Source organism: Dipodomys merriami, unplaced genomic scaffold, assembly GCF_024711535.1.
Source record: "Dipodomys merriami isolate MVZ:Mamm:240054 unplaced genomic scaffold, mDipMer1.0.p SCAF_35, whole genome shotgun sequence".
Classification (NCBI taxonomy): Eukaryota; Metazoa; Chordata; class Mammalia; order Rodentia; family Heteromyidae; genus Dipodomys; species Dipodomys merriami.
The window spans coordinates 131189-158497 of NW_027205048.1; the positions used below are offsets into that span (position 1 = coordinate 131189).

The 27309-nt window shown below is 40.0% G+C and overlaps 1 protein-coding gene across 1 annotated transcript in view; it reads left to right on the plus strand.

The window, feature by feature from the left end:
• Nucleotides 1-27309, plus strand: part of Sorcs3 (sortilin related VPS10 domain containing receptor 3) — a 415789-nt gene that overhangs the window by 117167 nt on the left and 271313 nt on the right. Inside the window, exon 4 of the mRNA XM_069987921.1 lies at nt 20383-20541. Coding sequence (XP_069844022.1) covers nt 20383-20541 — 159 coding nt within the window. The remainder of the gene's footprint in view (nt 1-20382; nt 20542-27309) is intronic.

Below are 27309 nucleotides of genomic sequence, written 5' to 3' on the forward strand. Positions count from 1 at the left end.
CACTGCATGTCCTCTATACTGGAGTCTTCAGGGTTCCAAAAGGAAACCACAAATCTTAGAGAGCTCTTGGTTGGATGAGGAGGTCAAGATTTTCCTTAAAAAAGTATATTCTCATTGATAGAGATGAAAGCTCCAAATATTTTACCAATTAACTTGCCTTTGACCGATAAGAGATTTAGCCACAACAAAGCTAAAGAAAACTCTTACTTTCAAGAGGGAATCTCAGGAGGGACTCTGCCTGTCTGGGTCACTTCCAGAAAGTTTGGTGGTCTTTTTATTAAAAGCTGAGAAGAGACGTAGCTCCTTCCATTGCCTGGGGTTTTGAAGGCTATCTGTCCCATTTTTCATTATCCAATAATAAATATCATAGAGAAAGTCACCTTTCACACTTAAATATTGCTGGGATTTTATGGGATTGAATTGAATGGACTGCCATGGTATTAAAAAGCCATATGGGTGAGATACTTTTATAACACATGCTTCATAAAGCTGCATAAAGCAAGAGTCACTACACCAGCCTTTAAAACAAGAGCATTGAGCTCAGCATTGAGGCACGAGGAGGTCTTTGCTTGTTAATTAAATCTGTTGGCAATGTTAATTTTTCAGGAGTAAGAAGAGGAGGCTTAAGGCAATTAGGCTAGGATTTGTTCCCAGGAAGAGTACTTCATTTGAAACCTTGGCTTACATCAGCATAATACATAGCTTCCATATTGTTGAGCATCTTGAGAAGAAAGCAGAAAGACTTAACAATGAGTTGACTGTGGCCTTACTAGAGCAGTTCTGCCTGACCTAGTAGTGGTGGCTGGTATGTTGTCGGAAGTGGTCAGCCGCTTGCTGGTATCTTTGACATTATTATTCTCGTTTTCTTAAGAGGTAAAAGAGATGAGGACTAATGGGTGCTGCCACTGGGCTTCCCAGAATATTTTTGTAACAAGTAGAATACATGTTTAATGAAATGAACCACCTGACCTGACCCCCCACATCACATGACCCCCCTGGCCATGTGAACCCCCGTACCACAGCACAGCCCTTGGGAAGCACTTATCGTGCATATTCCTTCCTTTTGCCTGTTTCTATAACATCATATTACCCCCTAGGGAAATTTTCAACAAGTCAGCAGTCACTTCCCATTCCTCACACCAGGCCAGTCTCTGTCACGCACCATCCATGTTCTGTCTGTATGTACCTCTCTGTTCTGGATATTTCATGTGGATGCCATCCGGTATGGCCTGGCTTTCCCATATGACTCTTTTGCAATTATGCTTTGGGTTCAAGGTTCATCCATACTGCAGCAGGTATCAACAATGCATTTTTTTTTCTGTCTGAGAAATGTTCTGCTGTGTATACGATTTCTTTATGTGATTATCTATTGACTGTTTCCTTATGCTTAGGAGTAGGGCTGCTATGCACGAGCATGTGCGTGTTCTTGTTTATTTTATTCTTGGTCTGGTGGTATAGCTGATAATGGAATTAATGTGTGGTTTCTATACAACACATTCCTTCTCACATCTGCCCATCATTGGGAGCAGGAATGGTTGCACAACTGGTCGATGAACATGGTGGTGAGTTAGAGATGAGTAGCATCTCTCTTGTGAGCTAAAATTAAAAGAGTCATCTGCAGATCCTGGTATCACTCCTTCCTGTCATCTGCAGACCTGCCCAGAGGGCAGAGGGCAGTGTGGCATCCTGAATACAGACATCAAGAGCAGAACTGTAGATCTTTTTAACCCTCTTTAAAAGACACAACATGGAATCTGGAAAGGATAGGAAGATGGGAAATCTCCTCACCACAAAATAAATTTCAGCGGTAGCTGTATTCTAAGCAGGTTGTTGTGATCTCTACAAAGTACTGAGAGTGCTGTGGGTCATCCACAGGACTTTCTTAGAAGGGGTAGTATTGCATGGCTGTGAAAGGGTGACAGGGTTCAGGGATATAGAGAATAACATTTTAGTAGTGACACAGTAAAGTAGGCAAAGAGGATACTTGGGATACTCAGTTGGTTGATGTTTCCAAGAAATGTGGTCCTGCAGGGGACATGTGGATGCAAAGTTCTGTTGGAACTGGTTGACCAGATTGTCCTCTATAATCTTACACTACCAATGTCAAACATAACTCAGTTAATGCTGTCTCTCTATTCCTTCCTTCTGCTGCTGTGTGGCTCATAGACTGCCTTCTCTTACAGTGGTTATCAATCTTCACTTACATTTTTAATGCTTGTCCTGGGACTTGAACTCAGGGTCTGGGTATTATCTCTTAGCCTTTTCACTCAAAACTGGCACTCTTAACCCTTAAGCCACAGTACCACTTCTGGTACTTGTGGTTAATTGGAGATAAGGGTCTCAGAGACTTTTCTTGCCCTGACTGGCATTGAGCTACATTCCTCTAATCTCAGCCTCTTGAATAGTAGAGATTGCAGGCATGGGCCACTGATGCTTAGCAAATCTTAATCCTTTCATTCTTATATTATGTATCTCATCTCTCATTAATATGTAACTCAATACACTACATTTTGCCGGCATGTCAATTGCGAATAACTGTGCTGAAACACCATGAGGCATGGAAGAGAAAGCAAAGCCCCCACATTCACCTGTGAATGTGTGGATATGGCCTGGTATCAGGCATTTTCAAACACGCTTGCTCTTTCTTTTATGCTCCTTGCAGTCCACCCTGGTGGCAGTAGTAGAAGGTATTATTTTTAACTTTACAGTTGAGGAAAACTGAAGCCCTGAAGTCAAGAAGCTAATCAATGGAAGAGGCAAGGTTTAAATATTGCCTTATTCATGGTTCTGACTATGGTGCCTGGTTCTCATCATAGTATGAAACTGCAGTTAATCATAAGGGTGTATGAAGGACTACATGGCTTAACATGGTCTTGAACTGCAAAAGTCATGTCTGTTGGATTCTGAAGACAGGATGCTGAGATTCTGTGAGACCAGGTGAGGATGGCAGCTCTGTTTGGAGGAAGGAAGGGCTGACTCAGACAGGTTCAATCTGTCTCCTCAAGTACATTGTCCAGGACATTTTCTGTCTCTTTCCTATGGGATTAGCTTTTTGAAAACCCTAGTTAGGGAAGGGTGAGAGGGAGAGGGAAGAAAGCCAGGTGAAATGTAATTTCCTCTTTAATACAGACTGTCATTTAATCTAATATTATAGAAAATGATTAGATCTTAAAACCTTATAAATTACATTTGACAACTCTCTGGTGTGCTTCTGCTTTCCCTTTCGGCAATTATACGTGGTGACAGTGGGCTGTGGCAGCACAGAGCACTCTGAGTGTGGCGTGTTTATTGGCTCTTAATGAGAAGTGATTAATCTAAATCACCATAGGGGTGGATCTTTTGTGCAGTACTAGAATAAGCAGAGGCAGTTGGACCTTTTGACAAATGTGCTGCTCTGTCCTTAACAACAACAAAATGTTGGCAAGGGTGGGTGTGGTGGTTTTTCTTTTCTTTGTACACACACACACACACACACACACACACACACACACACACACACACACACACGCACACGCACAGATGCACAGATTTATAGCCCTCACTGGGGGAAATGATCAGTCTGTAAGGTTTGGACATTTCCATCTTTGGGCATCTCTTTGGTCTTTCCTTCCCTGCCTCTTTCTACCCTCCCTGGTGGAAGCAGCTGGGGCTCCTTATTAAGTTGTTACCTGGAAGGTCCTTTTCTCTGTTTATTACTGTTATTGTGGTTTTCTCTTCCCTGCCTGTCTGGGGACCACCTGGCATGGGATGACAGATCATTATAGAGAGTACCTGCCTGGCAAAATTGCTACCTCTCTGTGCCCTCCCCTTCTGCTTCATGTTGAGAAAGAGAGGAGGTAAAACCAAACAATAAAAACACTTTAAACACACAACATGAAGAAAATACACACGGACTCTTTTGTTCTGGGAGGATGGGGCCAAATTTGCCACCAAAAAGATGATTCCATACAAACAGGAAGACAGTGATGGAGCAGGACTGAACCCCATAGGCCGAGGGGTAAAGGCCATCCTCTTCCTCCTCCCTTTGCCCCTGTGAATGCTTGCTGTGGTCCCCTCTCTTTCTCCTTTGCCAATACAAAGCACAGCAAGAAGGCTAAAACACCCAGCTTGGGAGGCAAAGTTCTGAGACATCCTTGGAACACTTGCTAGCCAATTGGAGCCTCCAGCAATCAGTCTCCATATTTCCTGACCTGCAGAATGAGGGTAGAAGAGGAAGAATCGTGACCTCCCCAAATTAAGTGTCATCCCAGGCCTTGTAAGTATGTTACATTACAAGGCAAGGAGGAAATCAGGCCCTGGTTGGAATTCATAATGTTAATCCGATGACCTTAAATTTAGGAGCGCGCCCTGGATTATCAAGAGGGACAATCTGTAATCATAAGGTTTCGTAGGGGGAGGGAATAAGCAGAAGAGGGTGTGGTCTGACAAAGACTGGCTAGCTATGCCTTGATTTGGAGATAGAAGGGTTCAGGAGCTGGGAAGACAAGAACAAGAGTTCTGCCCTAGAATATTCAGAAAGGAAACAGCTCTGTGAACACCTCGATTTTATTAGCTGGGTAAAACCCACTTGGAGCCTCTAACTTCCCTATATACAGGATCATGAATTAATTTCTTTAAGCCACAAAATTTGTGGTACTTACTCATAACAACAATAGGAACTCAATGTTCGTGTCCTTTCCATCTGTATTGTGAATCCTATCCCCAGTGTGAGAGTACTGGGACGTGACTGGGTCACCAACATGGTAACCTCCTCCCATGGGGCGCCCCAGACAGCCCTCTCACGCCTGGATTTGGGATTTATCTCCTTCCTCCAGAACCATGAGAAGTAAATGCCTGCTGTTGCTAAGCCATAGTATTCTGTAATAGTATTCCCAAGAAACTAGGGCTAGTGATGCCTGCCTGGCCTTCCTCACAGAGTAGAGTAGGGTCCAGAAGAGAAGAGCTGTGAAAGAACTTGGAGACACATGAATATTCAAGGCAACTTAAAGCCTCTTGCTTTACTTAACTTGACCCATGGGTGAAAGTATGCTAGGCAGGTGTCTTAAGCTATGGGCGGAGAGCACAGACCTACCCAGTGCCACAGATGTCCTCCCAGAGCCTTACATAGTCTGCCTTCCTTTCATTGTAATTTTCCGGGACTTCATGTTTACCCCCTGGGAGAATAAAACAACAACTCAAGTTCATTAGTGGGGACAGATCCTGGACTGGAAAAGGGACTGCAAGGTATTAGTCAACACAGTCCGGTATCTTGTATGGACCATTGGTCTGAAGAGGTGATGCAGTGGTACTGAGTTCACCACATCAGCATTTCGCTGGGTGGGGCCTGACCCTCTCCCCTCAGACATGTTGGCAATCACCAAGTTTCATTCTAAGGCATGTTCTCATGGTCATGCCTCCAGAACACAGTGACCTTGTTACCAGCGCTAATCAAACTTTTCACTGCACAAGCTCTTTCAACAAGATCAGGAGACAGCCTGTCCCCAGCACATGGACTCCCTTGATTATTCTCCCTCTGCTCAGCCTAAGGTTAGGGTGCTTGTCTTAAGCATATTATCGTGCTTCTCAAGTATAATGATCTTTCCCAAATATCTAGTTAGGTCCTTGAAAATGGCTTAAGTTGGAGGTCTCTCGTAGAAGAATTTAAGATCCAAGTGAGGAAGAATAAGTTAACTGTGACCTTATGAAAACTGTCGTCCTTTTGTTTTCTTATATTCACTAGATGAATGACTAAAGATAGCACACTAAATAAGTCTTGTATCAGTGACAATCTGCAATTCTTAAATTAGTTATAATGACTACGGTGCAATTAATTTCCGCTTAGCATCTCTTGTGTGCCTGAATCTTTTCAGGATCTGCCTCCCACACAGCTTTAACAAGATGCTTAGAAATTAGGTTTGTTTTGTGGTACATAATAGACATTCTAGTGAGCAATTTTTTCTTTATCTTGTTCATCTTGTTATTGACTTTTGGATTTTAAGCTTTTAAGTAGTGCTGCTACCTTGGGATGCACACTGGGGCCCTGGCCATACACAGTACTGTAGCAACTTGGATACTTCAAAAAGCAGACACCTTGGATGAACTTGATCCCACTGATCAGTTGTTTCTCAAAGCCAAACCCTTCTACAGACCTATGCCTAAGACAAAGATGGGCCAAGCAACACACTCATTTGTGTCTCTGATCTTCCTTGGAATCTCAGGAGCACACATTTGGGCTTGAACCTTCCTTTATTGTGAAGTAAAAAAAAAAATGTAACAAGCAGACAAAAGCCCCAAATCAAGCCACCAGCAAACATCAAAAACCAAGCAAAATTACTCCAACCCAGTCCTGTATCCTGCATCTAGAAAAAGAATTATGTAATTTATGTTTACTTCTCTCTCAAGGCTAGACTTGCTTTTAAAAAATATTGGAAATAACCATCTTGTTCTTTTTGCTAAAAGTTAATATGACCAGAAATTTATCAAGCATATCTATGTTAACTCTGTGTGTGTGTGTGTGTGTGTGTGTGTGTGTATGTGCATGCGCGCGCTCACGCATGTGTATGTTACTGGGAATTACATCCAGGTACTTGTGCTTGCTAGACAATTGTAGCACTAAAAAAAAGGAATGGGGAAAGGGAGCTGTGGGTGCTGCTGCTGGCTCACACCTGTAAATGCCAGTTACTCTGGAGGCTGAGATCTAAGGATTAAGGTTTGAAGTTAGCCTGGGCAGAAACATCTATGAGTCTTTCATCAACAACTAGGGAAAAAAGCCAGAAGAGGAAGTATGGCTTGTGGCTCAAGTGGAACAGCGCCAGATTTGAGCAGAAAAATACCCCAGTAAAAACAAACACAAACACACAGACACACAGACACACAGACACACAGACACACAGACACACAGACACACAGACACAGACACAGACACACACACACACACACACACACACACACACACACACACACACACACACACACACACACACACACAGAGGAATGGGAGGTGGCAAGTTCTACCATGAGTGACATTTGACATTACTTAGCATGGAGCTGGTACTGAACCAGAGAGGCAGAGGGGCAGTGCTCCTGGTTAAGGTTTTGTTCTCTGCTCTTATTTCCCTGTCCAGGACAGGGAACCAGATTCAGCAGACTGAGAAAGCCTGGAGTGGTCTTCGTTTGCTCATACACTGGATAAGTTACTGTGTATATCTCATTCAGAACAGCAAAGAAGTCTGGAGGATGTGATTTAACCACAGTTCCCTACCTTTAGGGAACTTCTCTTCCTAGTGGGAAAGTGAGACAAGTATAGGTATTTAAAATCTATAAATCACTGGCAAATTAATATATGTGCATATATATATCCATAAAAATTACTATTGAAAGCCAGGTGCTGGTGGCTCATGCCTATAAATTCTAGCTACTCAGGATTCTCAGATCTTCAAATCTCAGAGCACCACAGTTCAAAGCCAACCCAGGCAGATGAGTCCATGAGAGTCTTATCACCAATTATCCAGCAAAAAGCCACAGATGGAGGTACGGCTCAAGTGGTAGAGTGCTTGAAGGGAATAATCCAAGTAAAAACATAAGGCCCTGAGTTCAAACCCAATACCAGCACCCTCAAGAAAAAGAAATATTCAGTGGAGCATTTGGGAGTTTCACGGAAGAGAGGAAACTGAATGGAAGCTTAAGTAGGACTGGGCTTTCCATAGGGCAGTGACATTAGCAAAATCAGGAAAGACAAGATAAGCATATAGCTTTAAAAAAACACCACCACCCGAGTATTGCTTGGTTGTGTGGAAAAGAACAGCCGGAGGGCAGCAAGCACACCCATCTGTGTGTGTGTGTGTGTGTGTGTGTGTGTGTGTGTGTGTGCATGCATGCACACACACACACACACAGACCATTTCTGTGTGCTCATCCATCATATTTGGAAAAAAGTAAAAAAACATAGAGAAGAAAATGAAAAAATAAATTACACTCTTGCTTCTCAGAAGTAATCACTGTTAACAAGTGTGCTTTTTCTTTTAGTTATTTATACATATAAATTATCATGAAATATAAGTGATTTTAATAAAACCGAAGCAGTTTTATATATTTCTAGCCTGCTTCTAATGCACTGTTCAAGCATATACTTATATTTTATTTGTTTAATGCCAGGCCTGGGGCTTGAATTCAGGGCCTGGGTACTGTCCTTTAGCTTCTTTGCTTAAGACTGGTGCTCTACCACTTCAGTCACAGTTCCACTTCCATGTAATTATTTTTTACACATTACAACTCATGCTTAATAGCTGCATCCATCAAATGGATTTAATCTATCCTACTTAATCATTCTGAGATCAAATATTTGGGCTATTTCTAATTTTGTATGATAAGCAACAGGAGATAGACATACAGGTGCATAAATCTTTTATTGATGGGTTCCTTGGACAGATTCCTGAATCAAAATTTGCAATATCAAAGGTAGGAATACTTATGTGTTGTTCCTGATTGCCACTTGATTTCCAGAGTGATTATGCAATTTCATACTTGGGTGAGCACAGACCATCTGACTACTTCACTCTACTACCTTTACTGTGGTTATTAGCATTGTAAGGAATGGTCTTTTCTTAGTAGTGATTCCCTTTTACCTGAGAGAGAAATGTTCCAAGACTCCCTTAAAGCTGGAAACTGTACTTTTAAGTTCTATCTCATAAATAGTATTGAACCATATATACATAATGCCTTTTCTGTTTATATATTTTATGATAATTTTTTAATAAATTAAGCATCTCTAGTTTTTTAAAGTTTTTTTTATTGTGAAAATACCGTACAGAGGGGTTACAATTACATGGGCAAGGTAATGAGTACATTTCTTATCAAGCATTGTTACGTCCTCCTTTGTTTCCCTTTCCCATCCCTTTCCGTCTCCCCCCACCGCCACTCCCCTTACCCCACCTCCCCCGCCAAAGTTGTAAAGTTCGTTTTTCGACATAACGACTTGTACATCTCATTGTTGCCACAGGTTCACCTGTATCCCTATTTAACAATCCCTATTTAAATAATTGTTTTTTTTTCCTTTCCCCTCCACAAATTATACCAACATCAAATACAGTGAAAGCAGGGGTTATACTGTGGGGGAGGGACATACAAAGCAACAAAGAAATCATCTTATAAATATGTTAGAAACAATCACATGAAAGCAAAAACATTTTGAAGGTGAACTCTGTTTCTAAGCTCCAGTGTCTCCACTGGAGACAAAACACTCCACTGGAGTGTTAGGGGCATATCAAGGTGATTCCTCAAGGACAAACTGCCCATTCAGCTCGGCTCATGGTTTTTCTGTGTCGTAAGTGCTCATTCCATAATTTTCCCATTACTCAGACCCCAAATCTACTAATCTGTGTTATTTTTCTAATAATTTATTACTTGTTCTAACAGAAGCACAATTTTTAATGAGGTGTCTTATATTCTCTGGCACTATACCCATCATCTATCTGTGGATACTTTTGGTTTTTCCTTCCTATATATAGACCCAGAAATGGATTGTACTCAGCACTGCAGCAACCCATTTCAGTCGAACCATCAGACTGAGCATTCTGGTGACCTCCTCCTGGTTTTTTCCATCCTTTCCCCCCTATTCCCCTCCTTCCATTGTGCTCTATTCAACATGGCAGCCAGAGTGAAATAACGGAAGTGTGATCTGTAGTCTACCAGATCCTTGCTCATTATGTGTATATTGGATGTTTTCCAAATCACTGGATGAAACAATTCCTCATAATAATAAAGGACCTTTACTCATTCTCTAACCTTGCTTCCCACCCTCTACTTTGTTCTCTCTGTTCCAGTCCACTGGACTCCTACATCTCTTTTCAAACATTGCCTCATGAAAACAAGTGTTTCCAATGAAGTCCCACTTTAAATCACAGCGCTCCTTCCAGAATCTTCCAGAGATTCCTGTTCCCTTTCTTGCTGCCTTTTATTCCAAAGACACCACTATCTGATACACTACATACTTGTGTGCTCTCATGTTTTGTTTATTTTTTTATTCTTCCCTCATGATGAAGGAGGGGATTCTCATTCTATTTTGTTAATTATAATCCTTAGTTGTACAAAGGGTTTCTAATTCAACATGTCCATTTATGTATGAGTACAATGCATCTTGATAAATGTCACCCGATTTATCATTCTTTCTCATCTCTCCCAAATCCCACTATGACCTCAAATTACTTGAGTCCATTTTCACATATATACATTGAATATTATGACTGTATCTGCCTACCCTTTCTCTCCATTACCTTGCCTTCCCTCCCCTATAAGAGAAAACACCTCCTCTGAGAAAACAAAATTTCAACTGCCTGGTCTTCATTTTATTGAACTGCAATTTAGTTTTACAGAGGAGTTTGCCACTGCAATCCTCTGCTGCATATCCCAGCCTTTAGTTACTATGTGTATGTATATATGGCTTTGTATATGTTTTCATATATTTCTAATTTGAACCTAAATGTCCACATATGAGAGAAAACAATTGCTCTTTGACTCTGAGGGTGACTTACTTCACTTTTAACATAATTTTTTCCAAGAATATTATCACATCTGTTTTGGTTATTGATCTCATCCAAGAGTTCAGAAAAGAGGATGACACATAGTAAAGACTTGGTTAATACTGGTCAGATGAAGGAATGGTGTTTTGTGGTTTTTGACTATTTTGAAAATTTCCTCAGTCAGTAATTTTTATCTCCAGTACCATGTCTAAGTTTGAGTGTTTATTTTCATGCTTTCTAAAATGTTTAGTAATATAACCATTTTTGGTGACTTTTGAGAGTACACACATCTCTTCCCTCTCCAGCAATCTCTTCACCTGGCAAAAACTAAACTCTAAGCCTAAAATATCTCTTCATCCGTCCCTCTACCAAGCCCTGTCAATCATCACTGTGCTTTTTGTCTGTATGGATGAACAACAATGGGTACCAGCTATACTGAGGATCACCTGGTAGTTCTCTGTTTAAAGTGGCTGGCACAGTCCGGTTGTGCTATGCCCCCATAGTTCATCTGTGTGGTAGCACACTTCAGAATATACTCATTTGGTGGCATAGCTGGCAAGATCAATAGAAAGCCCACCGATTGGGAGAAGATCTTTACTAGCCATACAACGGACAAGGGTCTCATATCTAAAATATACTTGGAACTCAAAAAATTAAACCACCCAACAACAAATCCTGAAAGAATCAACTGCCCAATAAATAAGTGGGCGAAAGACTTAAAGAGAAGCTTCTCTGAAGAAGAAACAAGGACGGCCAATAGACACATGAAGAAATGTTCAACATCCCTAGCCATAAAAGAAATGCAAATCAAAACAACATTGAGATATCACCTCACTCCAGTTAGAACAGCAAAAATCAAGAACTCTAACAACAACAGATGCTGGAGGGGATGTGGACAGAAAGGAACCTTACTTCATTGTTGGTGGGAATGTAAACTTGTTCAACCACTTTGGAAAGCAGTATGGAGGTTCCTCAGAAGACTTCACATAGATCTCCCCTATGATCCAGCAATCCCACTTTTGGGCATTTACCCAAATGTTTACAAACAAGACCACACTAAAGCTACCAGCACAACTATGTTTATTGCAGCATTATTTACCATAGCTAAGATAGGGAACCAACCCAGATGCCCCTCAGTAGATGAATGGATCAAGAAAATGTGGTATATATACACAATGGAATTCTATGCCTCCATCAGAAAGAATGACATTTCCCCATTTGTTAGGAAATGGAAAGGTTTGGAAAAAATTATATTAAGTGAAGTAAGCCAGGCCCAAAGAAGCATAGGTCCCATGGTTTCCCTTATTTGCAATATCTAGTATAGGTATGAGTCAAGCGGAAAAGGTCAGATAATGTGATGTTAGGAAAATGAACCCTTAAATATGTATTTTAATGTTTTCGTTTCTTTCATGCATGTGTTTCTAACGCATTTATAAGATTATTTCTTTGTTGCTTTGTATGTCCCTCCCCCACAATGTAACCCCCGCTTTCACTATATTTGATGTCAGTATAACATGTGGAGGAGATGGGGACAAACAAGTCGTTTAAGGATTCAGGTGGACCTGTTGCAACAATGAGAAGTACAAAATGTCATGTCAAAACCAGCTTTACAATGTCGGTGTGGGGGGGGGGTATAATTGGGTGGGGGGAGGGGGGTAAAATTGGGTGGGGGGAGGGGGGAGGCGGGGAAGGGAAGTGAAGGGTAAACAAAGGAGGAGGCTGCAATGCTTGGTAAGAAATGTATGCATTATCCTGCCCATGTAATTGTAGCCCCCCCTGTACAGTATGTTCTCAAATAAAATAAAATACAATTAAAAAAAAACAAAACAAAACAAAAAAAAAACAAAAACAAAACAGAATATACTCATTTGGTATAGTTGAATAGTATTCTATTGCAAGCATTTGCACATTCAACCAGTGAGGGGGCACTTGGGCTTTTCTTTTCACCTTGGTAAATAATGCTGTTGAGAGTGTACTGACATTTCTTTGAATACCTGCTTTCAGTTTGTTTGGATAAATACCCAGAAGTAGAATTGTTGAAACATATAGTAATTCTATTTTATCTACTTCACCAGCCACCATAATGAATTCCATTGTGTTTTCACTATTTCTTCTTCCTAGCAACAGGCAGAACCATTTTCATTTCTCTAGATCCTTGCTAACTCTTGCTATTAAATTTAATAATAAGAATCATAGGTGAGGTTGGACACAGTGGCTCATGTCTGTAATCCCTGCTACATAGGAAGTGTCTGTAAGTGGATCATGGTCCCAGGATAGCCCTAGGCAACCAGTGAGGCCCCATTGGAAAAGCAACTAAAGGAAAACAGGTTGCTGGTGTGGTTCCAAGGAAGGGTGTTTGCTTATATGTGTAAAGCTCCAGATGTTGTGCCCCAATACATTTCTCTCTCTAAAAACTAGTTACTGGTAATATTTGATTGTGCTATGGATTTATATTTGTCTAATGATGTTGAACATCTTTGCTTGGGTTACTTCGTCATTTTTATAGATTCTTTTATATTTTGGCAGTTCTGGGATTTGAGCTGGGTAGGCAGGTGATCTACTGTTAAACCACATTACAAGTACTTTTTGTACACTGGCTATTTTTGAGACAAGATCTTCTTGCTTAGGCATGAACCTGCACTGTGATTGCCTCTTTTAGACTTCTGAGGAGAGCTGGGATGATAGGCATGTACCATTCTACTCAGCTTCTTTTCATTGAGATGGAGTCTTCTGAACTTTTCTACCCACACTATTCCAGAACAACAAAACACCTGATCTCACACCACTGGGATGGCAGGTGTAGGCCACCACATTAAGAAACTGGTTGATAAACGGTCTCACATGTAAGCCTGTACTGCCTTTGAAACATGATCTTCTATATCCCAGTCTCACAAGTGGTTAGAATTATGGGTGGGCCATGGCCGACTATTTATATAGATGTGTTAGAGAAGTACCTTTTAAAAATGGGTCCTTTGGCCCAAATTTTCACAGAGATATTTGCTGTGCTGATGAATTCTTAGTTTTTGTAACTTTTAATTGACTTGCTCTATTATTAATAATGCATTAGATCCCAAGGGACAAGTAGAAATAAGGTCAGTATAATGTATTGGGTTGGATCAATGTCTTGACAAAGTCAGTGACTTATAAAGTGGTGTTAAATGTATGGTCATGTGAATGAGTGCCTAAATGTATTGATATTTTATCCTTACAATTCAGCTGTCATTTACAGGTTTTACCCACAGTAGGCTATGTATGATTTCTCAGTGGATTTCTCATTTTGACTTTTGACATTCTGTGTTGGGTCATTCTTTCTGTGGACAGTGTTCAGTGTCACCAGTTTAGCGGCTTTATCTGGGCTTTTCCCTCAGATGCCAATGAGTTGTTCTTTGATTCCAGTTGTGATATTTAAAATGTCTGCATTTATTGCAAAAGGTCTCCTGGGAACAGCCCCTCTTTGGCCTCACTGAGAGACACTGCTAGGTCAAGGAGAAAGAAGGAAGGAGAAAGAAAGCACACGTTATCGGGTTGTGATTAAATGCCTTATCCGTTCAGACTCCATTTGTGTGGAAATCAATATTCAACAGTATATCAATTATATCAATGGGCTTAGGGTCAGCTATGCTGGCATCTCCTTTATACTTTTTGTAAGTCTCTGTTGATATTATTGCTTTTTCTTATTGAGCACTCACTGTGCTCAGGATGTACCATCAGGACTCCATTACACAGTGAATTATAGCATCTCTGCTTTTTCTCTTCAGCAAAAAGGTGTGCTTAGGCCTGTCTGAGGCTGTCCTCATAGTACTGGGAGAGAGCTTGCTTCCTTGACTTCCTGGGGTTTTGAGCCGTGAGAGATTGGGAGAACCTCTAGTTTTCACCTCATTGTGATAGATTGCTTGCAACAAGGAGAAGCAAAGAATAAGTAATAGAATAAATTAACATTTATATCAATGATCTAGCTAGACTCAGAAGCAGCAGGAAAGGGTTCATTCTAGAGGGATTTGTGGACCAAGGCTGTTTTTTTTTCTTTTCTGCTGGTGCTGGGACTTGAACTCAGGGCCAGTGTGTTTTCCTTTGGGTTTTTTTTGTGTGTGTGTGTGCAAAGCTAATGTTCTAGTCCTTGAACCACATGTCTACTTCTGGATTTTTCTAATTAATTGGAGATAAGAGTCTCAAGGAGTTTTCTTTCTGTGCTGGCTACATATTGAGATCCTGAAATCTCATACTCCTGAATAGCAAGGATCATAGGCATGAGTCATGGGTGCCAAGCTTCTCCAAGATTATTTTTGACTACTTTGAAATATATATGGTCTTACAAAATGTTTCAAACAAGCTAAGCACTTCCTTGACTGCTTCCTGACTTCCGTGTGTCCTGGCATATACCATTAAAATCAGGCCCATTGGTATTCAACTCTGCTAGTGACATCCTGCAAGAAGTATTTCAAGTAACACAGGAAAATGTTGTGCTAGTTTTTTGCTGGTAAACTCCAAAGCTACTCATCTCTAACCTGAGACCCAGACAATTCATTTATAGTGAATGGCCCAACCCATGGACATTAGTGTGAGATCATCAGTTTTTTAAGGTGATGACATGTTTGGTGCCATTATGGACTGGAGTCTCCCAGGGAAGAGTCAAGGCTCATCCAAAGCAGCAGTTGTATTGAGCAAGTTGACAGTTAACCAGTGTCCCTCTGCAGGGTAAGCACTTGTAGTTTTCTTCCAGAAGTATCAGGATTCCAAAAGGTATATAAATGAATGTAAAATACAAAATGTCACATTGTCTCTTAGTTTATTTATTTAAATTGTGATGAACGTACATACACATGAACATGACTTTTACCTTTGTGTGTGTGTGTGTGTGTGTGTGAGTGTGTGTGTGTGTGTGTGTGAGTGTGTGTGTGTGTGTGTGAGTGTGTGTGTGTGTGTGTGTACAGGTATGCGCATGCATGCGCTACTCCAGGGGCTTGAATTCAGAGCCTGGGCATTGACCATGAGCTTTTTTGTTCAAGGCTAGCACTCTACCACTTGAGCCACAGCTCTACTTCTGGCTTTTTGGAGTTTAATTGGAGATAAGCGTGTCAAGGTCTTTCCTGCCCAGGCTGGATTCCAACTGCCATCCTGAGATCTCAGTCTCCTGAGCTGCTAGGATTACAGCCATGAGCCGCCAGTGCCTGGCAAGATGGGTCGTTGTAACAGATTTCCAATATACAATATGGTATTGTTAATCCTATGCATGTCATCACTCCAAGATATCTAGAACATTTTTGTCTTGCAGGACTGAAAATAGCTTGCTTATTACACAGTAACTCTTTGGGTTTTACACCTCATCTCCATTAACTTTATCTACAAAAGTCAGGAATGATGGGAGTCAGAAAGGGGGCAATTAGTCCAAAATCCTGTTTGTCTCTAACATTTTTGTCCTCTTTTCTGGCTTTAGTGGGCTGATAGCCTGGGTAATGAATATAGTACACTATAGGTAAGCCACTAGCAAGCATGTACCTGGCACTGTGCTAAGCCTCTTTATCTTGACTTCATTTAATGTTCTCCTCAGTCTTGTGAGGGAGGTTCATTTACTATCTCCTTTTTCTAAAGATAAGGTAACAGACTTGGAAAAATTGAGTAACTTCCTCTTGTTTATACTTAATTAGCAGCCTTAGGATTTGCACTGAAGACATTTACATCTAGAATCTATAGCATTAGCATCCTGCTAACTTGCATGTGAAATATCCCTCCCTTTCCAGAATACTTAGAGCCACTGAAGATCCTATATCAGAATAAGCTTGACAAAGAAAGCAGAATGAAACAAAAGCAAGAACAAAACCAAAATCCAAGCCACCACCACCACCAAAAACAAAATAACAAGCTAAACAAAGCAAACACCTCTAATGAGATCGCTGTCCGAATAACATCATCAAAATCCAGTACATGCAGAGTTTACAAATATCTGAACATCCACCCCATAAATTATATGCATACATAGCAACAGATACAATTTGAAAGGCAAGGCTTCTAAATGACTTTGTTTTGTGCATCTAAACTATGACAACTGAACCAGGAGTCACATACCAACCAAGAAATGTCTAGTATCCTGATAAACGCAGTGGGACACTTTTAACCACTTATTTTGAGGAACAATGTGTACTTTCCATTTTGACATGATTCCCACTACTTCCTGCCTTGCCTGATCCACTTCATTCATTTACTTTAATTCTTTGTCAACAGAGGTGTTTGAATGGGAAAGCCTGCTTAACAAAAAATTCTATGAGTAAGAGATGTTTTTCTGTAGGTATTTGCAACAATAATATATAAGACATGTTTTACCAAGAGGCTTAGCTTATGAGGAAACATTTTGGGTCTTACATTCATTTTGATATTGTACCCTGTACCCTCATCTTCTTCTCATGTAGCATTAACAATTAACATTATATTTCCTGCTTTGAGTCTTATTCATTTAATTTTTGGTGTCCCTTGGGTCAATAGTAGACAAGGAGTAGAGAAAGACAAAGGCTTTCTTGAATCTGCTTTTCCCCCCCACTTTTGGACTTCTTTTAAAAACATCTGATTCTGTATGTATGTTTTGTTGTATGTGTGTTTTTGTGTAGCCAGAGGATTTTGAGTTAATCAGAGGCGGAATAGCAAATTGCTTCCACCCTGAGTTTCAGTTTTCTTATCTGTAAATGCAAGTAATCACGTTCACTTCCCATGTCTTGTGTAAGTTTTGAATAAAATATCAGGTAAAGTATCTAGCAGAGGTTGGAAACCCAGAATATATAGGTGTCTATTTCTTCCTTTCATTTTTCTCAGAAAACCAGGGATGGAGCAGAGACATTGCTAGTGATATCAAAGAATATAAAAAGGATTTCTGATGAGAATGTCAGAGAAAGGTTTCAATAAAGATGTACTCTCACAAACAAAAGCTCCGTAAGCCACCACCCAGTGTCAATATCCCATATTATAGAAAAATTTGTTTTTGTGTGCATACTTGCATGTCTATATTGCATCTGCATTAGGGGAGTGTGTTGCATAGGTGTGCATGCACATCTGTGTGGTACTTGAGTGTAGACTCATGTGCCAGCCTACGCAACTGTGTGCATACAAATGTGTGTGTGTGTGTGTGTGTGCGCGCGCGAGAGTGTGCATGTACTCCCAGAAAGAAACTGAGCAAGAGAACCCTTTGCCCAAGGTATTTGATTGCAACCCTTACTCAGTATATTGTAACTCATGGCATATAAAATAAAGTCCATTTATGATGTTGGTCTTATCTTCTAATTAAAATCATAGGCATGAAGCTTTTTTTATACCTGCATAAAATAAGCAGTTAAATTTCTCTGTACTGGGGGGAAATGATTTCATTGCTTATTTTTGGAGCCCGTTGGTACAAGAGAGGCAGTAGGCAAGGCTGGTTATGAGAACTTTGTTCTTACGCAGTGCGTCTGTACTCTCCAACTCTGCAAGCACATAGATGTCTCCCCGGAGGCCCTTGAAAGGGCAGCTGGGTGGTTCTACCCATCCACCCTCTCTCTTCCAGGTACCTGCGAGGAGAGGCCTTTTCCATGTCTGTGTGGAGCCCATTCAAGAGCTTTGCCCTGGATTATTCACACATGAATGAAAATTGTTATACTGAATCCATTGCTTTAAAATTTGCTGATAACTAATGATGAATTATTTCAATGAAGCCAAAGCAAATATTTGAGAGAAGAAAAGTAAACTTATCTTGGAAGCTGCAGTAGAAATAAAAGACAGAAAGGACTATGAGTCTGAGCAGCTCAAATGCCTCATTTGGTTTTAAGGTTGACTTTATGAGACTAGTATATGTTGAGCAGAAGAAAATATGAGCCCTAACAATTGGTAGCAGTATACTCAGAGACAGAAGAAACTATAATAGGAAATAAACTCGCTTGTTCATTCACTCACTCAACAGATACTAGGAACTCGAAGTTGAGTCGAGTTGGATAACAAAAGTTTAAAGATTTAAACTACTGCTGAAGCTGGGAACAATAGAAAGGGACAGATTTTTGTCAAGCTATTCAAAGGTTTATTTTTTTTAATATCTAGATATTGGAAGTAAGCCACAGTGTGGTTTTGTGAAGGAGAAGATCAGAACCAGATTTCCATAATAGGGATGATTGCTTTGGCCAAAGTATGTAGAATGGATTGAATGGGATAAGGCTAATCTGGTGAGATTGGCAAGAGTGCTTTACAGTAATCTAGTGGAGCTATGCTCATGTTTTACTCTATTTTATTTTTTATTGTCATTTTAAAGGTGATGTAACAGAGGAAACAGTTACGTAAGTCAGGTAATAGGTACTTTTCTTTTTGACCAGTGTCACCTCTTCCCTCATTTTCTCCCAGTTTTTCCCTCCTGATCACCCTTCTCCCACAAGTTGTACAATTCATTTTCACCATAGCATCCAGTGAGTATCACTGCTGCATTATTCACCCTTTGTCCCATCATTTCTGCGCTCTCCTTGCCTTCCCCAAACAGATAAACTTTCATATAAGACAAAAAGTACAGAAATCAAAAACAGCTACAAAGGAGAACAAAAACAAACCAACAAAAGTAAAATAACCTAAAGCCTATTTCCATTTCTTGGAATTCATTTCAATAAACATTATTTTATATGATCATATATCCCTATCTATTGAACCTTTGTGATCCTCTCCTAATTGACACTTACACAATGAGATGACCATGGTTAGACATAAGGGAATCACCATAGCCACGAAGACTTACTGAGAGGCAAATACCTAGAGCCTAGGCACAGGAAATGGAGTTTATAGAAAGTGATGAATGATGGCCACTTTGCTTGGAAATACTCACTGAGCCAAGGAACAAAACAAGAACCAAAGGGCTAAGGTAGAGCTGAGGGACATCTTTTACTGCAGGTGTTTATGGGAAATCCAAACAGGAGGATCTGTTTAGTTGAGTCTTTATGTCTGAAACTGAGATGAAGTCAGGTAGGTGGTACTTGGAAATTCATTTTACAAGTTGTCATCAGGAAGATGGTAATTGAAACAAACAAACAAAAAAGGAAAGCAACTGAAAAAAAATCGAGAAGACATCACTGAGTAACAGTTTGTGGAGGGAAGCAAGAAGGTCATCATGGAGGGTGGAAGAATGCTCATATTGAAAGGAATATCACTGAGTGTCTAGAAGAGGTGAAAAGAAGAACCAGATAAAAGAAAAGCCTTTTTTCACTGCATCGGTTTCTGTCCACTTGACTTGAGGATGACAAATCTGCCACAGCAGTGTTTAGCTTAGGGATGCTTGGGGATATGTGCTTTGAAAAATACCTGTGACACTAGAGTCATAAAATCCACTAAAATCAATCAATTCACTAAAGGAGGCTGGAAAGAAAAGAGCAAGGAATGTAATTTGAGAGAATAGTCTTTACTACAATTGTGATAAGAAATGTATATGTGTGTGTGTGTGTGTGTGTGTGTGAGAGAGAGAGAGAGAGAGAGAGAGAGAGAGAGAGAGAGAGAGAAGAGAGAGAGAGAGATAGATAGATAGATAGATAGATAGAGAGAGAGAGAGAGAGAGAGAGAGAGAGAGAGAGAGAGAGAGAGATTGGAGAGACAAAGATTGATGTAAGAATCACAAGGTCAGGGCACAGTCAGAGGACCATAATAATATGCTCTCAGAATGCCAGAACTGAAGGCTTCCTGTGCATGCAGACCTAGATTTATCCTTTATTTGTTCTCAATTCAGCAATGAAGACTAAATCTGGAAAGTGAAGAGGGACCAATATTTCATAAAGAGGTCCAGCTATCCTTATTTTTATGCCTGTGATATACCAGCACAGATGATTCGATGTTATGTTTGTGATTGAATGTCTTGTATGTATTCCATTCTGTTAATTCTATGCCTTCTCCCCTTTGTCCTCAGATCATGCTTCTTAGTGATCCGGAAATGGAGAGCAGCATCCTGATCAGCTCAGATGAAGGGGCGACCTATCAGAAGTATCGACTTACCTTTTTCATTCAGAGCCTTCTCTTTCATCCCAAGCAAGAAGACTGGGTGCTGGCCTACAGTATGGATCAAAAGGTGAAAATAAAAGCACTGTTTGACTGGTGGTTGGCCATGTCCCATTGTATGTTTTCTCAACTCAAATTTTGGAGGGAATTCAATGACATGTCATCATTCTAAACAAGTTTGGTTTGGTCTACAGCAGGGAACTTCCCTTTGTTACACTTATGTATCAAAATATACTGGCAGGTATATATTTCATTTGTTGGTGGTGCTTTTCAACATTTCACAGTTTTAAAATAGCCTTCTCTAAAATTTTATTCAGTTAGCTTTTTTTCCCCAAATAACTTTGTGAAGTAAGTAGGAGATACAGTAATAATTTTGTAGTGATTATGTAAGCAAAGATGTAGATTGCTCAATGTGAACCACAATAATCTTAAAATCTTAGTTTATAATCTTTACACATGGGTAGGTAGATGGTTATTTTGGGGCCAGCTTTGGCTAAATAGGAAGACTATCCCAAAAAAAGGAAGAAGAATGGAAGGAAGAAGGAAAAAAGGATGAAAAGAAAGAGAAAGAGGGAAGGAAGACAGGAAGGGAGGAGGGAGAGGAAAGAAAAGAGGGAAGAAGTAAAGGAAGGAAGGGAGGATGAAAGGGTGAAAACAGTTTGAAATGAGAAATGGAAGAGGATAAGGTGTTATTCACACTCACCAGTGGGAAGTGGCAGCATTTGAATGCATATTATCTAAGGTATATTTCATTATACCATGATCCTGAGGTTTGGTGAAATTTTAATATACTATTGCTCCGGAAAGAAAGCCTCTTACAAGTGCGTTTTGTTGTAAAAAAAAAAATAAGACCTTAAAGATACCCCAACACAGTTAATACTCCTAAAGCTCTAAATCCATGTACGTGGATTGGACATTGTCTCATGTGTGTTTCAGAAGCTTCAGTGTACTACTCAAACAAACTCCTGACCTTTCCCTAGCATTGCTGGATTTCTTCCAGTATTCCTTAATTCTGTCCATTTAGTTGCAAAGTCTGGACAGTATCTTTGCTATTTCCATGTGCCTAAGCCATCATCTCTGATTCAGCATTGGATCTTATTTCCAAATGTCTGTTAAATGGATGAATTGTGGATGAATTCATGTTGTTGAAACAAACCCACTGTACAACCTATACATATGAAATAGGGAATTTATACTGGCCCTTGTTTTGTACTTCCTGCCATCTCCAGAACTGTAGAACAGATGCCAAGCTACTATGTAATGGTGTTGTGGAATCAGCCACTGAAAGGCACAGATAATTACACTCACTCTCCTGCAGAGAGATGTCCACACAATAACCTTGTTTGAAGTAGCTTCTCTCTAATTTCTTAGATTTGAAAACAGCTACTCTTCGGTATATGCTTGTGAATGATTGTGGTTGTGAGTTTGTCTGTGTATGTGTGTGATGTCAGCACCTTTAAACAATAACTTCAACATAACCTTTCTATCTCTCATTAACAAAACCTCATGGTGGGTGCCAGGTGCTTAATGCAATTCCCTAAGGACAGTACCATGACATTTGCAGAGCAAAAACCTTTGCGAATACGTTTCTTTCATGGCATCAAGTAGATACTGTGTGAGCCTTAGCCAAATCTCAGATAGTCTCTGAGTTTCGATACTTAGTAAAAACAGAGCTATTGAAGCTCTAGTTTAAAAAGTAAAATTATTTCAATGTTGTTAGACAGTTGGAAGATAATTTATTCATATGAAGCTCAAACATATAAACCATATTTCCACAAAGACAAACCAGATTACCAACCAAGAAGCTGAACAAGCAGGCTGGATAACAAATGGCTTGTACCTATAATCTTTGCTACTTAGGGTGCAGAGATTTGGAAGAATTGTAGTTTGAGGCCAGCCCTGGTAAACTATCCACAAGACTCCATCTCAACCAGCAGTTGATTGTGATGGAACACATTTGTCATTACACCTATGTGGGAGGTTAAAATCAGGAGGACTGCAATTTCACGCCAATTTGGACCTAAAGTAAAACCTATCCAATCTCAAAAATAACCAGAACGAATAGGGCTGGAGATGTGATTCAAGTGGTAGAGTATCTACCTAGCAAGTCTGTGCTGTCACAAGTTCACGACTGAGATGTGCACACATGCACATACACACAAACACATATACACACTTGCACACACACATAGGTTAATAAACCAAATTCAGTATGTCTCTTGTGTTATCTAGTGGTCTCTCATTCTGAGATCTCTACAGCACTGAGAAGCTCTGGGGCAGTGCTCATGAAGTACCATGTGGATATAATGCCATCAAAATCCTCTCAGACTTGATAGGCTGCTTTTACACTTAGTAAAAATATTTGGAAATGTGGCTGTGGGTGTTGATGGATTTTCCTAATCACACCACACATCTCCAGATACATTATTCCTTAGCTATTCCTTCTTGCTGACATCTTTTGCTAGATGTAGCTGAATGTTCTTTAGACCCATAAAGATTCTTACCAGTGCCTGGTCATCCTTCTTTTAAATAGATGGTGTACGAAGGGAGATTAGGCCCCTGGCAACATTTGCAGAGATGGTAATAAAACACCTATCCTCAGTCATCCAAGCTGTAGGGGGATCTTTTTTTCTTTATTTGGGAGGTAATTTGGTGGTTTCAATCCAAGGAGAGTGATGGTATGCAAGAGTAAATGAAGATACAAATATACTTAAGATTAATACACAAATATTATTTCAGACTACACTCCCCTTTGATGTGCATGCATGGAGGTAGCTGTTTCCTTCTAGAGAAATTGAAAAGTGCTAGCTTTAAGGTAACAGCAGCATCAAAGAGTGATGTTTTCAGTGAGGAGTGAATCGATGTTTCCATTATTGTGCCTTTGATGAAATGCACTAGCAATTTCTTTAGAATTGGTAAGGCTATCTCGTTATGTTGTATGTATTACAAAAGGCCTAATTGAATGATATTTTAAAGGGAAGATATCCAATTGCTTTACTTTTTTTTCCAACTGTGACTGCAGAGCTGCAGAAGACTTGGCAGTAGATGTCACTTGGAAAAGGCAGTGCTGAAAAAAAGTTCAGGGAACACTTTCTGATTAAGTCATAATTGTACCTGGAAACTGAGGGAAGCAAGTAGCATTCTGTGAGTTGAGATGGTGGATGGGTGTGAGTTAGTTGGGAAATATGGCTAATACTAGTCAAGGCGTGGTTTCCAAAACTGCAGAAGGCTAAGGGCAAGTGTACCTTGCCCTTGAACCTGCAAAGGGGTAATGCCTCTCTACTCCTGAGGCATCTCAGTTTTCCAAAGTTCTTTTTGCCTCCTGGCCAGTTGGACATGAGCGTTTGACTGATTCTTTCCTGTTTAGATGTCTCAAGAATTCATCTCAATTCTTCTGTTAGCTCCTGCTTACAGATTTTTTTTTTTTGTCGGCCGTGGGGCTTGAACTCTGGGCCTGGGCGCTGTCCCTCAGCTCTTCAGCTTAAGGCGAGCGCTCTACCACTTGAGCTACAGCGCCACTTCCGGTTTTCTGGTGGTTTATTGGAGATAGGAGTCTCACGGTCTCTCCTGCCCGGGCTGGCTTTGAACCGCGATCCTCAGATCTCAGCCTCCTGAGTAGCTAGGATTACAGGCGTGAGCCACCAGCGCCCGGCACAGATTTTTTTTTTTAACTATCTTGCATTTGAATATAAAAGGGCTCAGTACTTAGTCAACACAAGAGATTCACTCTTGGTTATAGGAATCTTTGGAGATGCTTGGTAAGAATCTTTGAGGTTTCTACAATTTAAAAAATAAAACAGTGGAAATAATAGGTCATGTTAGACAAAATGATCAAAGAAAACACTCCGCCCCTTTTCTTCAAACTGAAGCTCTGGAATTTCCTTCTTTTGAGGGCCATGGTGCATTGATCAGTTATTTAAGAGACTGGGTAACCTGGTCCCATAGGCCTATTTCCTCACTGATAATTAAAAACAGCTTGCATTTCAAATGAGCCAGAGGGCTCAATAATCTTATTAAAACAGAATTTTCAAGAGATTGCGAGATAAGATTTTGAAGACAAGGAAAGCCTAGCCTGAGATAGCTGCTGTTCTCATTTCTGTAGGAAGTGGAATGTTTAAATATCCTGGTTTTGACAAGGGAGTCAGTGTAGTTTCTTAAAAATGGGTTCATGCTCCTGTGTTTTCAGACAAATACATCCTGACACAGGGGTTTACTAGGGAGGCAGATGAAATCATTGCTTTTCTGTGTGAGAAGTGAGAGTTCAAAGTGTCTGTTATTACTTCTCTTCTTGGCAAAAATGAAAGTTTAACAAATACAGCTGGTTTGGGAGGTCACAGGTGAAGAACTCTATAGAATTTCAGACTGTATTGTTTGTAGGTATTTTGGAATAGTCTGGTCTATACTTGTCAATGATTTCAATGGAAAAAGAAAACTTTAATTTTTAAATTTTATTGTAAAAATGCTGTACAGAGGGGTTACAGTTACATGAGTAAAGTAACGAGTACATTTCTTCTTGAGCAGTTACTCACTCCTTTTTCTTCTGCTATCCCTTCCCTTCCCTAGTCTCCCCCTCCAAAGTTGTAAAGTCCATTTCCAACATAGGGTCCTGTGAGTCTCATTGTTACAATGGATCATCCTGTGTCCTTTTTTCAGCATTTTGTTAATCTTGTTCCCCTCCCCCAATTTGATAAGTGTATATGTAAGATGCAAGGTACCAAAATCAACAGGGATATACCATAAGGGGAAGAACAAACAAAAGAATTTAAAAATCACACAATACATTAAAAACAACAACAACAAAGGAAAACCTCTTGGGGTTCATTTCGCTTAACATCATCTTATATGGTCATATGAATATAGCTTTTCTGCTTTTCTGCTTATCTGATAAGATTATAGACACATGAAGAAATGCTCAACTTCTCTGGCCATAAAAGAAATGCAAAGCAAAACAACATTGAGATCCCACCTCATCCCACTTAGAATAGCTATAATAAAGAAATCTAATAACAACAGATGTTGGAGGGGATGTGGCCAAAAGAGAACCCGCCCTACTGCACTGTTGGTGGGAGTGTAAACTTGTTTAATCACTTTGGAAAGCAATATGGAGGTTCCTTGAAAGACTACACATACAGCTCCCCAATGACCCAACAATCTCACTTTTGGGCATTTACCCAAACAAACACAAACAAGGCCATATTAAACTACCAGCACAGATATTTTTTTTTATCAAACATTATTCACCATAGCTAAGATACAGAACGAACCCAGATTCCCCTCAGTAGATGAATGGATCAAGAAAATGTTTATATATATATATATATATATATATGTATACATATACATACACACACGTACACATACACACACATAATGGAATTTTATGCTTCCATTAGGAAGAATGACACATCCCCCATTTGTTAGGAAATAGTAAGACTTGGAAGCAATCATATTCAATAAAATAAACCAGACCCAAAGAAATATAGATCTCATGGTTTCCCTTATTTGCAAAATAAAAATCCCATAAAAACAAACAAAAAACTTTATTTCACTTACAACATTATCCCACATAATGAAGAGTTGATGTTATGGTATTGGGCGGGGACCAGGCAGCTAAGGGTGTTTAAAATTCGATGTTGTTTTTAATTGCTGTATAATTATACATGTTTATGAGGTATGGTGTGATGTTGTGATACATGTATACATTGTGTAATGATTAAATCAAAGCAATTAGCATATTCTTCACTTCCAGCATTTATTATTACTGTTATGTGGTGAACTGAATGTCTTTGTTGATGATCTACCACCAGCCATGCTCAATAGAAGCAGACAGATTGATAACCTGCGCAAGAAGTAGATAAATGTTCAGACTCAGTAACTGGCATATATGGTCCAGCGTGGCAGGGTTGGTAGTCTACTGCAGGCTTTGCTTGCTGCTTGGATCATATCCAAGGTTTCGGGTGAATTACTGTGCCTCTGTGTTGTGCGGAGTCTCAAAATCAGAAAGGAAATACTAACTTGTGCTTTTAGAATGGTGGCTACAAATGAAGCTTGTGCCTTTCATTTGTATTCTCATCCTAAAACCTCAGATTAAAAGTGTAATTGTATTCAGATCCTCCCGGATTAGTAGGTGGTGATAACTTTCTCCGGAGCGATTGGCAGAAACAGGCTTTGTGTCTCCCCATCTGGTGGGGATAAAGCTGTTGGGGATTAACTAGGGATGACTGTGCTTTTGAGCTTGTCATCTATGGAATAGAAATAGACTGAAGGGCACTTTTATTTAAAGAAAAACATTTGCAATTTTATTAGGTCTTCTCTCATTCTTATAAAGCCATTTGTGTGTCATTTAAAGGAAAGAAAAATCCATAGCTCCACTCACCTATGATAAGTGACAGTATTGTTACAGGTGTCTCTTCAGTGCCGTGGGATGTGTCCTCTCCATCACCATAGCAACAACAGGAGGTGGAGCCATCACTTAGTGGATGAAGGGCATAAATCCAAAATGTCCTGGGATACTCAAGGGTTTCTATCCTCTATCTGAGCTCAGTTCTGAATGAATAAGTTCTGAATGACAATGCTGTTTTATGTCAACTACTGACTTGAATTCAAGGATGGTAGAGCAGTAAAGATCTCCATGTGTATCAGTAGTGTTCACAAGAACATTATTAACTCAGGTAGGAGACAAAGGCCCAAGCCAGTCATCCTTAGCTACTCAGGAGGCTGAGAACTGAAGGATCATGGTTCTAAGTCTTCCTAAGAAGAAAATTCTGCAAAACTCCATCTCTAAAAATAACTAGAAACTATAGGGCTTAGAGGCATGGCACAGTGATAGAGCACCTGT